The sequence below is a fragment of the Galeopterus variegatus genome, unplaced genomic scaffold (genome assembly GCF_000696425.1).
Source record: "Galeopterus variegatus unplaced genomic scaffold, G_variegatus-3.0.2 Scaffold5415, whole genome shotgun sequence".
NCBI classification, from domain to species: Eukaryota; Metazoa; Chordata; class Mammalia; order Dermoptera; family Cynocephalidae; genus Galeopterus; species Galeopterus variegatus.
Window position 1 is genome coordinate 114540 of NW_007731526.1, and position 16472 is coordinate 131011.

The 16472-nt window shown below is 37.9% G+C and overlaps 1 protein-coding gene across 1 annotated transcript in view; it reads left to right on the forward strand.

Moving 5' to 3' along the window:
* The window catches only part of LOC103604821 (histone deacetylase 9-like), a 114823-nt gene extending 98563 nt beyond the window's left edge, over positions 1-16260 (forward strand). The window contains exons 7-10 of the mRNA XM_008589401.1: positions 9353-9408; positions 9653-9740; positions 15639-15758; positions 16072-16260. Of these exons, the coding sequence (XP_008587623.1) occupies positions 9353-9408; positions 9653-9740; positions 15639-15758; positions 16072-16260 (453 nt within the window). The remainder of the gene's footprint in view (positions 1-9352; positions 9409-9652; positions 9741-15638; positions 15759-16071) is intronic.
* Positions 16261-16472: the final 212 nt, after the last annotated feature.

A 16472-nucleotide genomic window follows, 5' to 3' on the forward strand; every position in this document is an offset into this window, starting at 1 on the left:
TTATTTATTTATTTTTTTATTTTTTTTCGTGACCGGCAACGGATAGCAACCCTCAGTGTCGCGCCCGTACCGGACCGGGACCGGCAACAGGATCGCAACCCTTGGTGTTGCACCCACACCTCGCTCAGCCAGTGAGCGGCCAGTCTGTAAGTGGGATCTGAACCCTCGGCGGGAGCGTCGCCGCACTCCCAAGCGGCGCACTGTAGCAGTGCGCCACCGGGCCGGCCCCAAGAATGCAAAGTTTAAAAAGAGATTTTAAAAATCAGATTATTGTGCTGGCTAGTTAGTTCACTTGTTTAGAGCCTGGTGCTGATAATACCAAGGTCAAGGGTTAGGATCCCTGCACTTGCCAGCTACCAAAAAAAAAAAAAAAACAGATTGCTGAAGTAAAAATTATAGCACCATTAAGTTGATATGAATCCACAGAAAAGCACTGTAGCATGCATTTGCTTTGCTTAGATTAACTGCTTGGTCTTTATAACCTTCAATAAAACATAAAGCAAACAGGTTTTCCGTGAGGTAGAGAAAACATCAAAATTGTATGGAATAATATGACATTGTAGGTTTTATTATTACAGCTGAGTTGCTCACTCAAATGTCACTAAGGGATTAGGTAAGAACATCGTATGCACCTCAAAGTTTGAGAAAACAGATTTTTTCAAAAAAATGAAAATCATTATCCATTATTGTTAGCATTAGATGGGAAAATAATAAACCAACCCGTTGAATCCTTTATTGTATACACTTTCCTGATAGTTATGTTTTGTGAGACTAGCAGATCATTGAGTTCTTTGAAAAACAGTTTATGAATTATTAAATAACTCATTGAAAATTTTTCCAAAATATTCATTGAAAAGATATGTGTCCTTGAGCTAAGGAAAAACCTAGTTCAATCTGTGTAATATGTAACAAATCTTTGTACCAGACAATAAGGGATACAGAAAAATGCTGAACAAATTCCCTATCAAGAAGCTCTAAATCCAGTGTGAAAAACAGATATGTCTATAAGAACAATAATCTCATTTAAAGAATTTTCCACAATATTTCATTAAGTTAAAGATTCCATTAATTGTAGGGCACAAAATATTTTATGTATTTCTAAGAAAGAAGTTGCTCCCAAGTTTCACAGGCGACCTCCCACAAAGAGCTGGGATGCAAAATCTGGGACTGTTGAGAAAAGAACTTCCAGCCAAGCCCACGGTGGAGGATTGGCCAGAGAAGAAGAAAAGAACCAGGGTAGTATATATTCTCAATTTATTTTATCATTTTTTACTGGCCACTTGCTATATGTCAGGTACTATGCAAGTCTAGAGGATAAAATGGTGAGAAAAATGTTGATGCCCTAGGGAGTGGGGTGTGGACATTGATCCTATAAACCACAATAATCAAAAATAATAAAAACAAATCAAATCATCACACTAAGAGGTATATCATTGCAAATGAAGACGAATTCTCAAAAACAAGGTTTGGCAGAACTCTAAGCATATTACAGAGTGACTTAGTCCATTCAAGCTGCTATAACAAAATACCACAGACTGGTTAATTTATAAAGAACAGACATTTATATTTTCACAGTTCTGGAGGCTGAGAAGTTCAAGGTCAAGGTGTCAACAGATTTTGTTGTCTGGCGAGGGCTGCTGTTTGCTTCCAAGATGGCCCCTTATGCTGCATCTCAGAGGAGAGGAACCAGTGCTGTGTCCTCACGTGGTGGAAGGTGGAAGGGCAAGCCAGCTGAAAGTTGCATGAAGTCTCTTTTATAAGGGCCATGATCCCATTCACCAGGGAGAATCCCTCATGACCTATAAATCTCTTCATGGCTCCACCTGTCAATACCATCACATTGTCCATTAAGTTTCAACACTTGAATTTCGAAGGAGACGTAAACCATAGCACACAGGAACCTGATGGTGACTCATGGAGGCTCAGGAGTGGTTTCTCTGGAGAAATGATGTTGGAGCCATAATGTGCAGAAAAAGAGGCATTATCTAGGCAAAGAGAGGGCATGGGTAAGTGGAAGACATTCCACACAGAACTAGGAGCATGTGCAGAAAGCAAAACACACTGGAGGAACCAAAAGGTCAGTGTGGCTGGAGTGCATAAAGCAAGTTGGATGGTGGTACAAGATAAAGCCGAAGTGGTGGTGAAAGGAAAAACCAAAAGCTTTTCTCTATACTCCCCCTCAACACAGAACACTTCTGATATCAGAACTGCACACCAAGCAGTTCTCCAATTCTCTGCAAACATTGACTGAGTGTCCTATGATTGAACTCAATTCTGACGCTATCTACCTGGAGTTAGCATCAGATCCCACTATTTAAGAGTTCAGTCCCACAAGACTGCCCCCACTTCAGAAGTCAATTGCAAGTCCAGATTGTCACCTGTACACTGACAGACCAGCTATAAATTGGAGGTTCTTACAACTCTGTCCTTGGGTTCGATTTGCTAGGACAGCTCAGAGAATTCCGGAAAACTAGATTACTTACTAGTTTACTGCTTTATTATAAAGAACATACAACTCAGGAACAGCCAGATAGAAGAGGTGCATAGGAAAAGGTACTGGGGAGTGGCACAGAGCTTCCATGCCTTCTCCAGACATGCCACCTTCCCAGCACCTCCACATATTCTCCAGCCTAGAAGCCCTCCAAGCTCTGTCCTTTTTGTTTTTCATGGAAGTTTCTTTACATAGGCATGATTGATGAAATTATTGACCACTTGTGATTAACTCAATCTCCAGTCCCTCTCCTTGCAGGAGGTGGGGGTGTGGGGGCATGCTGGTGGCAAGGGCTGACAGTTCCAGCCTTCTAATCATGCGGTTGGTTCCCCTGGCAAGCAGCTCCCATCCTGAGGCTGTCCAGGAGCTCCCAGTGACCTATCATCTCATAAACATACAAAAAGACACTCATTTCAGAGAGTCCAGTGGTTTTAAAACCTATATGGGAAGAAAAAAGGGCAAAGACCAAATACATATTTCTTTTTATGTCATAGGTAGGCAGAGGCCAGATCGTGCAGTTAGCCAGTCTTACATGCTTGTTCCTAGGTGCCAGACTGTCTGGGATAGAATCCCAGCATTGTCAGTTGCTAGATATAAACCTTAAGCAAGTTCTTCAATTTTTCTGTGCCTTAATTTTCTCATTTGTGAAATGGGGATAATAATATTATCTGCCTCACAAATGTTAGGCTTTAATGAACAATCAAATACTAGATTTTATTACTTATCTTCTTATTATTTATATTATATTATTTTTATGTATTATATATCACCATATTACATTGTGATATAATACTATTATTTGTCATTTCGTTTGCTTTGGTTTGGTTTGTTTTTTATTAAGAACAGAGACTTAAACATGGTTTTTACTCTGATGGCAATAATCCAATAGATGACAAAAATGATGATACCAGAGAAGAGGGGAAAGTTATGGGTGAGATATCTTTGAATAAGTAAGAGGGGGTGGGATAAATGCACATGCCAATTAATTATTTTTCTATGGGATCAGGGACTGGTGGGGGTAGGTTCATAGATTTCATGGGGAAAAAGAATTTGGTAATTTTATTCTTACTGCTTTTATTTTCTAAGTGAAGCAAGAAGCAACATCATCATCACAGGGTAAAGAGTAAGCAGGGGTTATTAAAGATCTGAAGAAAGAATATGTGAAAAAATTCATTTGAAAAACTTGGACAGTTTATTGATTAGTGCATCTCATGAGCCCACTTGAGGTTTGTGATGGTGAATTTAAAGGAAGACCAGTCCAGTCATGACTTTTTTGTATACTTAGGTATATGAGCAGAGCAGGAGTGAGTTGTATTTTATTAGGATTGTAACTTTGCCAGGGAGTATGCTGAAGGGAGAAAGGGACAAAGTGACTGAAAGTATGTTATGGAATGAATGCTTTTGCCTCCCCCAAATTCATATGTCGAAGCCCTAACCCCCAATGTGACTGTATTTGGAGACAGGGTGTATTAGGCAGCTTCTGTTGTTTATAACAGAATACCTGAAACTAGGTAATGAATGAAGAGATGAAAATTATTTCTTACGCTTTAGAGGATGGGAAGTCCAAGGTCCAGAAACACATCTGGTGAGGACTTTTTTCTTAGTGGGAACTCCCTACAGGGTCTTATGGTGACCAGGGTGTCACATGGTGAGAATGCCTAGCAAGAGGGCACAGTCCTCACAAACTAATCACCTCTTAAAGGCCCTACCTTTTAATAACCATAATAGGATTTTCCACTCTCTTAACACTGTTACAATGGAAATTAAAATTTCAGTACATGAACTTTTGAGGGACACACTTAACCCATAGCATGGGGCCTGTGAGGAGGTGGTAAAGGTTACATAAGATCATAAGGTCCCTAATCTGATAGGATTTGTGCCCTTATAAAAATTGGAAGAGACACCAGTACTTTCTCTCTAAGTGCTCAGAGGAAAGACCATGAGGACTGCAGTGAGAGGGTAGTTGTATGCAAGCCAAGAAGAGAGCCCTTGCCAGGGAAAAAAACCCTGCTGGACCTTCATCTGGAACTCTCAACCTGAAGGACTTGAGAAATAAATTCCTGTTTTGTAAGCCACCAAACCCATGGTATTTTGTTATGGCAGCTGGAGCTGACTAATATACCAGGGGAGCATGTTGGAGGGGAAAAGGGACAATGTGACTGAAAGCATATGCAACAGAGTGAGTATAGTGATAGACTTGAAGTCTTATCCAGATAAATAGGAAGGTGAGCATGGTGGTGCGGGAGAATGATGGACAGCAAAAATTAAATGTGGTCATGTATTGGAAGTCCCAGTGCAGAAGAGGCTTTAATTTGAAAGATAGGATAGTAGAGATAGGATGCTTGACGTTGAAATTATGGAGGTAATGTTGTTGTATTAGTCCATTTTTGTTGCTTATAACAAAATACATGGAACTGGATATTTTATAAAGAATAACAAAATTTATTGCTTACAGTTTCTGAGGCTGGGAAGTCCAAAGTCCATCTGGTGGTGGCAACAGTGACCCAGGGGGTCTCACATTGCAAGATGGTGGAAGCAGAGAGAGCAGAGAGAGAGAGAGAGAGACTTTCTTCTCTCTTCTTTTAAAGCCCTCAGAACCACACCCTGACCACCATTTTTAACCCATTCACTACTGCAGCATCCTACAACCCAATCACCTCTTCAAGCCTCTACCTTTCAATTACCATAATAGGATTTCCCACCCTCTTAACAGTCACAGTGGGAGCTAAGTTTCTAATAGACAAAACTTGGGGGGTACAATTCAAGCTTTGGGGAGTTTGGGGAGGACACAATTCAATCCACAGACTCTCCTCTTTTAAAGTCCTCAGAACCATGCCCCTGACCACCATTTGTTATCCATTTACTACTGCAGAGTCCTATGAACCAATCACCTCCTCAAGCTTCCACCTTTCAATTACCATATCAAATACCATAGGATTTCCCACCCTCTTAACAGTCACAGTTTGGGCTAAGTTTATAATATGTAAAACTTAGGGAACACAATTCAAGCTTCAGAGAGTTTTGGGGGGACACAATTCAATCCACTACAGTTGATTGATAATGACAGGGCATAGGAGTATGACTGTTAAAAGAAGGTAAATTTATTGAAGTCAAGGAGTCAGAGAACTGAGAGATCAGAGTATTGAATGGGTTGTTTGTGTGGATATTGGAATCTCTAACAATAATTACTGGAGGAGTGAAAGAAAGAAATTCAAAAGGCAAAATATTCAAGGAATGGATACAGACATAAGTGCATATGTTTGAATACATAAAATTTCAAAGCAAAATCAACAGTAATTGGTCATGAATTAAAATGAGATGGAGGCAGGATAAGGGAGAGAAAGTCATTAAAGACAACTCATTAGTTCCTGACTTGAGCCACTGGATGAATCATGGCACCAATACCAAGTTAGAAAAGTCTGGGAGAAGACCTGCTGTTTGACCTTTGATGTACTGAATTTCCAGTGTCCTTGATATATCCAAGTGAAGATATTGAGTAGGTGGGCTGATATGTTGGTCTGGTGCTAAGAGGACAGTTCACCTGAGGAATAGAAATCTGTGAAGTATCTGATGGTCAGTGTTGTCTGAATACATACAAGTGATAGCATTGCCTAGGAAGTGTGGAGAGAGGAGAGGAGAAGCCTAAGTCTTGGCCTTGAGTAACTTCAATATTTAATGAGCAGGCTTAGTATGAGCCTCCAAGGGAGACTGATTAGGAAGTGGAAAGTGAGATAAGAAAACCAACAGGGTATGAAGAAATCAAGGGGAAAGTCCTGTAAAAAGGAAGATGTATCCAGTAGTGTACAGTAATGAGAGGCCAGTGTGCTGACAGAATAAAAATGTCCTTGGATTCAGTGATGTGGAGGATACTGGTGACCTTTGGAAAAGCTTCTGTAGTGAACTGATGGAGTTGGAAGAGAAGTTAGAGGTTGAGGACTGAGGCGGAAGAGAGAAAAGGGAGAAAGCAGGATGGACCACCTTTTCAAGAATTTTGGCTATCAAAAGAAGAAAAAATGATGTGTGGCAGCTGGAAGGATTGATGGGATTGAGGATGGAGACCTTTTATATAAAAATATATATAATTATAAATTCAAAATGGCAGAAAGTTGGGTCTCCTTAAATCTCAATGAAATGCATATAATTTGGAGGGAAATTTAAATATGAATTTAACATGTTAGTGAGAAATTTTGACAAAATGGTGGTAGAAAAGTAGGAGGGAATCCAACCCAAAGTGGTGAGACAGATTTTAGGAGGATTAACACCTCCTCTAGTGTAGCAGGAAGAAAAGGAGCCCGACTGCCTCAGGACTCAGTCTCAGGCATCTTATTGTGTCCTATCTTCTCTTTTTCTGAATCTGATCCTTTTTTTACAAGAAAGTGTTGTGGGGCTGGGTTCAGTGGGCTTTACACTCTCAAAGCAGTGGTAAGAAACCAGGAGAATGCCAGCTCCACCATCTGCTGAGGCGTGAGAGAGGAAAGAGCCCCCATTTGAGCAGTTTGGGGGGGAGCAGCCTTGCCAGCTCTCAGCTACATAAAAGGGGCCCTCAGAAAAGACATGGAAGAAACCAGGAGAATGCCAGCTCCACCATCTGCTGAGGCGTGAGAGAGGAAAGAGCCCCCATTTGAGCAGATTGGGGGGGAGCAGCCTTGCCAGCTCTCAGCTACATAAAAGGGGCCCTCAGAAAAGACATGGAAAATGTAGAGGGCACAGTGGAGGGTTTGGGTGGATCATGATGATGAGAAAAGGTTTGTTGATATTGGCAAGAAGAAGATAATTTCCAACCTAAGATCAAGCACTTTCAGAAGCAGTGGAGCTTACTGCAGAAGATAATAAAGTGAAAATCAGACCCTTTGTTCAAAGAATTTGCCTATAGAAAAGAGGAAGATGGAATTCAATTCTACTTATTCTCCCTCGCCCCGTATAATCCAGCTAATTACCTATGAGATTTTAGTTCCATTTTGTTCTTTAACATGAACTTTAGAAGATAGACTTCCTGTACATGATACTTTCTAAAATGCTTTCTTCTCTGAGTTCATGCTTTTCCCTTGCCCAGAATGCCCTTTAAATCCTTTTTCTACCAATGTAAACACAACTCTTCTGGTAAGACCCATTAACATTTACCTCTCAAATTTCTCTGTGTTTTATAATATTTTTGTTATTGTGAAAAAATTCATGTTTGTTGTAAAACCATTTGGAAAATATAATGAAATTATAAATTAAAAATAAAATAACTCATATCATACCTTCCCTCAGATGTATCATACTGTGTATATTATTAATGCTAACTCTTTAAAAATTAATACTATAAAGTCTTTTTTGTCTCACTAAATATTTATAACAATCCTTTAATGACTGTTTAATATTCCATACTATAAATATAATGTAATTTATTAACCATTCTACACATATTAGCTAATTTAGATAGTTCCCATTTTTCCTATTGTAAATAAAACATTGTCTTTTATGTAAAAGCTTGTGTACATAATTAATAACACCCTTAGGGAAAAAATCCTTTAAGTCAATTACTAATTCAAAGGGTATCAATGCTTTTTAAAGACACTGGATACATACAGGTGGATTATTTTCCAGAAAGACTAAATTATCCTTCAATAAGCAGCATATGAGTGTGTAAGGTACCACTTCATTGTCAGCATAAAGTATTTTTAAACATTCTAATTTTGTGAGTGGAAAATGGCTTCTTGTTGAGGTTTTCATCTGTGTTTATTTTATTACTAATTAAGTTGAATTTTTTTTCTTATAGATATTGGTCACTGGTTGTTTTCTGCTTCATATTGTCTTATGCCCTTTACCCATAAAATATACTATTTTAACTGAATTATAAAAGATTTTCAGTATTGTTAATCTAATTGCAAAAGTTCATTACATGTTAATTATATTGCCTTGTATTATATTTGTTATTTTCATTCTAACTGTTGTTTATTAAAATTATTTCAAAAGTTTTAGGTTTGTGTATTAAGGAAACATTCTCTTTTGAGCATGTTACTTGAATCATAGTTAAGTGAAAGGTGGTGTGAACCATTTGATAACTGATTATTTTTCATGACAAACAACCCAACTTTTCTGAACATGCGGGATTTGCAAGGATTTATAGTTCCTTGCCTCCATGCTGGAGTTACTTCAGCTTTGTGTGATGCATTCCAACTAATCTGGAGGTTAAAGCATTCCTTGATCGTGGATAGATCCGATTGCTACTCAGCCCTGGAATTCTTTATAAAATTCCAGAACGTGGGCTAGAAATTGACTTAGGGAATCCAATAAAGTTGCAAATCTTGGCAGTCATCCAAGCTAAATTTATAGACTGGAAGAAATATGGGCTTTCCATTGTTCTATTTTTCACCTTTCTGGGGTTTCTTTTGTGTCTATGTGAGTGTGTGAATGTAAATTTATCATTTTGCTGACATAGGAGTGGAAATAACCATTGAGGGGATCCAGCTAAAGAATTTTTACTTTGGATCTTCCTTGGTCTTTCCAAACTTTGACCCAAACCTGCACCGAGTGAATTTCTTCTCCCTCCTTATTTTATGTTGATGTCATAAAATAAATTGTCGATCCTGAAAATGAATCATGTTAGTATAACAGCTGACGTGCATTTTTGCCAGCTAGGTACAACTCCCAAATTTCTGTTCCTCCCATGGTTCTGTGAGAGCCTTCTTTGTGAGACATGATCTGAGAAAATGTGATTATATATATTGTTTTTGTTCATTCTATACAAAAACAAGCTTGAAAGTGTCAAAGTGACTTTAGTCCTTTTTGTGTGTGTGCTCCTGCTGCTCTATAGTGCAGAGAGATCCAAGCAATCCCCCCATATCTGACCACTGAAAACCTTTCTTGTACTTGCAGAATGGGTTCGCTGTTGTGAGGCCCCCAGGCCATCACGCTGAAGAATCCACAGCCATGTAAGTACCAGGGACTGTTGCCCATCTCCAAGCGCCACGGCTCCTGGCGGTCACCTGCTCCATGCATGTTTCTGAAGCCTCTAATTGTTAACAGATGGACTGAAAAATCTTGCGAGGTACTCCCAGAAGCAGATTTATGGCTTCAGAGATCATATAGCATTTTAAAAAATGCTCTGAACATTATTTATAATGGTTTTCCTGGATGATTTGCTTTCTTATTTCTCTGTTCTTCTCTATTCCGCAGGGGGTTCTGCTTTTTTAATTCAGTTGCAATTACCGCCAAATACTTGAGAGACCAACTAAATATAAGCAAGATATTGATTGTAGATCTGGTATGTATTCCTGGCCAGAGCTGCATTTTCAGTGACTCTAGATAAAAGGGAGTGGATTTGTATTTCTCTATTAGGTTGTCTTGCTTTTAGCACTTGCAAACAACTGAAGGGTGTGTTTCCTTTGAATGTGGAAACTCATTAAATTCGGGATTGCAGTTCTGAAACCATAAACATTCACGTTTCACTTTCATGGTGTTAACTGCAATTTAATGAGAAGAAGGAGCAGATCAGGGCAACATTTATGATCCTTAAATGAATTGATACTTCCACAGTTAAAATAACCCAACAGAACCTGAATTTACTTTTCCCTACAGAATATAGACTTTAAATAGTCAGATGTGCTGGAAAGAATGTTGTTGCTTTGGTAACCAATTGGCCACTTCCCTTGGTTAGCAATCATGTTGCCTGTTGTGCAACAGTGGTATTATTAAAACAAGTCAGCATGTCATTCTTACTGAGAAGATCTCAGATCTCAGATGCCAGTTTGGGATGACTCTCTGCGGGAACCCTGAGTGATTAAAAGTCATAGGCATGAGATTAGTCTTGCATTTTAAGATGATGCATTCTTACACAATAGAGTTATAATTTGTTTAACAAATGGTTTGTTTAAATGCAGATGACACTTGGCATGTTGTCTATAGTATATTCATGAATAATGAGCTGGAGTTCTGCCCCATACAAAAAGGACCAACCCAGGAAAGGGTGAAAGAAAGCTGCATGGTGATTTATGAGCCCCTTTTTCGGTTTGCCTCCAGTTCACGAGGAGGTGTAATAGGTTGTCTGACAAAGCATAGACAGGAAATGAACCCTGGCATCCAAACCGAACCTGCTACATCTGCACTTAATTAATTTTTGCAGGTGATAAAAGATTTAAAGGCAAAATATGTTAAAGGTTTTTTTGAAGTGCAAGGCTTAATAGTCTAAATCTTGTTCATATCTGCACTCATAATTAAATCTTATTGGAAGTCGTGGCCTCACCCTCCAGCCCTTCCATTCGGTTAAGTAGACACACCAAAGGGTTGAGAGAGCACAAACAAAGCCATGTGAAGAAATACTTAGTTAAGTTAAAATGAAGATAAAAGGAATGGAAGACCGATAACCACTTCTAGTGCTTGGTTGGAATGCATGTTTTTTCCGCACACTGTTCTGTGTAGCCTTCCTGCCAGCACTTTGGTGTGAGGACTATTGAAACCCAACTTCCCATATAGTTTCCAAACATGCTTAAATTTCACCGTAGGTCATAGTTCATCGTTAAAGAGATGTGTTGAAGGCCTAGATATACTACAACAGCAAAGTCTTAAAATTTTGCAAAAGTGAGGACATTGGTACCTATTTTAAGTCTCAAAATTTTGCAAAGCTTTAAAATTTTGCTAAAATGAGGGCATCAGTACCTATTATTAAGAAATTAATAATTGCCTTTTTGCATGATTTATAAGATATTAAAATTTAAAAATTCCTTAGTATGCTCCTAGTTCTGTAAGGTCTATGCTAGAAAGATAAGCCAAAAACTTGAAGAAAGGATAGCAGATGCATACCAAACATTGTGAGAAAAAATTTTCCAAGCTTCCTAAATTTTTGAAAATTATATGGAAAGGCAATTGGTCAGCTGTTTGTCCTATCCCTAACAATCTTGCAGCATTTATTTTCTGAGGAATCTCCTCTACTACCATTTTATGGTTCATTTTATGAAGATAATCAATAACTGTTAAGAATCCCCTTCGAGGGCTGGCCCTGCGGCTCACTCGGGAGAGTGTGGCGCTGGTAGCGCAGAGACCACGGGTTCGGATCCTATATAGGGATGGCTGGTGCTCTCACTGGCTGAGCGTGGTGCATACAACACCGTGCCAAGGGTTGCGATCCCCTTCCCGGTCAAAAAAAAAAAAAAAAAAAGAATCCCCTTTGAAAGCACATTTGCGATATCCAATCTTAAAACTAATAAATTGTACAATAAAAGACTTGCAAACTAAAATGTCTTGCTTGTGATACATGTACATTTTCTACTTCAGAGCATTTATATGTAAAGTTTTGTTTTTGTACATTAATATAGGAATAGAAGACCGCTGGAGATAAGTTGATACAATTTATAAAATAAGTTACTTGGTAGCTCCAAGACATTTCCTGTAAGCTTACTGGCCTTTGATTATGAATTTGCTTCTTTATCCAATCTTAAAGGATACTGATTTCCCAATAGGCTACTGTAGATGAGACGTTTTTGTTTCAAATTCTCTAAATATATGAAGTTCTGTCCAAAGGGTTGCCTCTGAGATCACCACCAGCCCACATAGTCTTACTTTCAAGTGTTCCAAATTCTGCAGCTGCAGGGCTACTTTGAGGAAATTCCTGTTTCTTCCAGCTGCTGAAAAGGAAGTTTTAAAGTGCCACGTGGTGCTGAGACATCCGTTCTCCCTGGCTGACAGGTCTCTTCTGGAAGTTAGCAAAAAAGAAGAGGTGAAAGTTCTTCAATAACAAAAGTATTTCATTCCTGCATATCTAAAGTCATTAATGTTAGCTGGTGGGTGTGAACTACCTCCACAAAATCTAGGGCCAACAAAAGGCAAAGCCACTCCATTGTGCAGCAGCTAGTGTCAGCATTTTTATGTACCTAGTTAATACAGAGCCCAGTTCTAATTCATCTAATATTTTAGGTCACAGCCAAATTCAGAGGTGTTGAGTATTTTAGGCAGAAATGATTCTAGTTGATCTGTAGAGCCCATTCATTCCTTTCTTCTTCTTGGGGAAGATTCCAAACACATTCAGATTGACATGCAGAGGAAGCTGGTATACTTGCTTCGTTGTTGTGTTTAGGGCATTAACCTGTCCTAGAAGTAGGATTTGCCTGCATGACTCAGGTGACTGTTAGGTAATGTGACTTTTAGTTAGAAAATAACACTTTTTAGACTTTTTTTGTAAAAGAAAAATTATTTCAAATGGTCTTAGATTTGGGGAAATTTCATTGTTGATCAAGTACATTTAGATCTCTGTCACAAGTCTCTATACTAAGTAATTATGAATGATAACATCAGCTGGTAGAATATATGATTCATTCAAAGCTGTTTTAACATAATAATGAAAATATATTGGTTCTAAATCCTTGTAAAGAATCAGTTTTCACAGTATATTTTTTAACCAGTAAAATATTGAAATGACTTTTCAGTATTTCCCAGAATATGTTAGATACAGGGACTATTTTGAGGTTCTTAATGATTTAGTTCATTTCTATAATAATTTCTCATAATCACTGATAATTTTCTTATTTTAGTCCAGTACATGTATTTGTTGCTACAGAGGAATCAGCCTCAGGTCATACCTGAGCAGTCAGTACTCTGTATGAATATTTTGCAAAAAATAAACAAAGAAAAAACAACAAAAAAGATATTCTTAAGGCTATACTGTAAATTGTTGCCCCAAACAAAAAACAAACTTGGATTTAACCTTTATCTGGAAATATTTAGTGAATATGAATATAGAATCAAGAATTTCCCAAGTGTTAGAATGAATTTGTATATTTTAGTGAATAATGCTTGTTGAAAAGCTGATTAGACTGTAGGAAAAGACTATATTTCTTATCCAGAATTTTATGCACTAATAAGCACCAAACACATTTTTCAAGAACAAATGATTTTATATCTGAGACAAATTATCATCTTTTATTTGACCTTCTTAAATAAACCTTTACAGTGTCCCTAGAGAAAGAAAAGTCATCGAGGCAATATTTTTCTGCTTTTCAAATTGTGATTGCATTTATGCCCAGAGCCAAATCTGTCTTACAACCCTGAATAAAATTGCTGTTGTATAAGGGAAATGCAAGCAACCCTTGACTGCTGTTTTTCAAAGTATTTTGTTTGTCCATCCTCTAAATATCCAGTAGAAAACACAAAAGACATTATGGCTTAAATCATTTCATTTTTGATCGCATAAAAGAAAACAGTTTTGCTATCTCCTTCTTCCTTTCCTCTGATATTCCTAAATATTCATAAATATAATATTCAATTCAGGAATTAATATATTTTCAGTAAGTTATTTTTTTTTTCCTAATGTGTATGTCTTTAGTTGGAACAAGTTTCTGGTATGATGCATATCTACCCCTACAGTATGATTCCTTAATTAATTTTGGATAAGTGTACTCTATAGAAGGGGAAGAGGTGTCTATACCGTGGGTATGGTGAGCTCGGTGCAGGTTTTCAGAACTCAACAAAAGGAGGCTTTGGTAGTCTCTAGTTCAGGAGTTCTGGGCTGGAGGTTGGAGTGGAGAAGAGTTACATAAACCTCAATAAAGAGCAATAATGACTGACAATATCACCTCACAGGTTTGCTAAGAGGATCAAAAAGATAATGAATGTAAGTTTAAGATGACAGTATAATGGTTAAAAGTTAGGCCTTTGGAGTAAGAAGTAGATTCAAGTTCTAGTCTTGCAGCTTACTCTCTATGCAGTCTTAGTAAATTACGGAAACTCTCTGAATCTCAGTTAACTTATCTTTTAAATTAGAGATAATACCAGATTCTCCATATACTTATTAAATTATTCATGCAAGTATTTAATATAGTGCCTCACTTAAAAATTCTAGGAACTGCTGTTGAAAATAGTGTGATTCTTACCAGCATAAAATAAAGTATAAGTATATAGTTACAAGTTACCAAAACTTTTTTTTTATAACAGAACCAGGAAATATATATAAGATAAAGACATAGCAATAATATTCTGTTCGATACAAATATATAGATTATTAACTTTTTAGAGTGGCTCATTTTATTTTTGTTCAGATGATATTAGGAAGCATATTAATTTAGGTCATAACATCTGAGGTTTTTCGTGAAGACATTTTTAGAAAATGTTATCAGTTTTATTTTTCCCACTTCTTATATCCACTCTGGTATATGTCCACACCATAAAATAATAAGAAAAAAGAACTGTCAGGTTTTGAATATTATCATATACAAATAGTCTAAGAATTTTTTATTCATTTAATGACATAGGCTTTTTTTTTTTTTTCTTTTCTTTTTTTGAGAGGGAGAGGGAATAGAAAAAAAGAGCAGGAAGGAAGTTGGGAAGATAACCATGATATAATATCAAAATTAGGCAGATTGGACAAAATTTCATAAAGCCTCATGCCATCTTTCTGCTTTGGCCCAAATGATTTAAAAGTTAATGAGCATGCTCCTGTGTCTTCAACTCTTGCCGTTACGATTTTACCAAAATAAAGTATGAAGTCCCTTTTGCATCTGGCATCTCTTTTGAAGTGATTCTAACTGCTGAGGGATTGCTAACTGAACTGAATGCTTTAAGAAAGCCAATTTACTCAGCTGGTTGCAGAGCCTTTGACCTTAATGCTGAGACTTGGCAAATCAATACATACAGGTATGTTTAGTGTTCTGTCAAGAATTGTGAAAATGCCCTGTAAGCCATAGATCCTTCTGCAAAATACTAGTTTGTAGTTTAAACATTAGTCTTTTTTCAGAGGCCAATGAGGCTAGTTAATTAAGCCTGAGGGGTTATGAACTGTTGGCAGTTAATAAGTCATAAAATTCCTCCATAAAACAGGATGCGAGATTCCATCACTGAAGCAAAGAGTACAAAGGGCCGGTGTATAAATATCTAATTGTACCAAAGGACTGGGCTTTCTCAATGACTGCTCATCTGGAGTCTCCAGGGCATGCTCGCTGTGGTTTCCTGATTTTTAGAAGCCAGTTTAAAAAATGAGTGCATTAAAGGGTAATTTGCCTGAAAGTTCAGGAAGTAAAGGGGGTGGTGTGGAAGCAGGCTGAATGGGAGAAAGAAAAAGAGAAGACAGAAAATGAGGAGGGTGGGGTAGAAAAACCAGCAACTAGAAATCAGCAAGGTTGTCTCCACACAGAGTTAGACATGACTGTATTTGTCGTCTGTTTTCTTTTCCCTGTAGGATGTGCACCATGGAAACGGTACACAGCAGGCCTTTTATGCTGACCCCAGCATCCTGTACATTTCACTCCATCGCTATGATGAAGGGAACTTTTTCCCTGGCAGTGGAGCCCCAAATGAGGTTCGGTTTATTTCTTTAGAGCCCCACTTTTATTTGTATCTTTCTGGTAATTGCACTGCATGATTACCCCTAATTTTCTTGTCCTTTGCTGGTGTTTTAAATTACATGAGATTACTGAATTGTCCCAAGGGTCCAAGAACCAGTGCAGAACAAGTGCATAACCCAGAGCACTGGTTGTTAAGCAAGGTTGGACTGATTTGACGTGTTGTTTGATGTTTATTTCAAGAGCTCCCACGGGTTTGTTTTCCTCTCTTCCTGCTTTCTTCTCTTTTCCCCCTTCTCTACCCATGGTGGTGTGTTTTTCTCTTCCCAGGTCGGAACAGGCCTGGGAGAAGGATACAATATAAATATTGCCTGGACAGGTGGCCTTGATCCCCCCATGGGCGATGTTGAGTACCTGGAAGCATTCAGGTTGGTACTTCTTTCTCTCCAACATGGCAAATTAGAAAACAAATGTCCATCGAAACACCACCAAATGTCCAAGAGAAATGTAACTTTCTAACTAAGGTAAATTATTGCTACAAAGCCATGTAGGAACACGTGTAAGAAAAAAAGGAATATCAAGACCTAGTTGTAGTTAATACAGATGTATTGGCCAAGGACCCAGACATGTTCTCCCTCCTTCAAAAAAAAAAAAAAGGGAAAGAAAGATTTTATTATTAAATAGTTCTGTCTGGTAAAGTCTGCCTATTATAACATATGACGTGATTTACA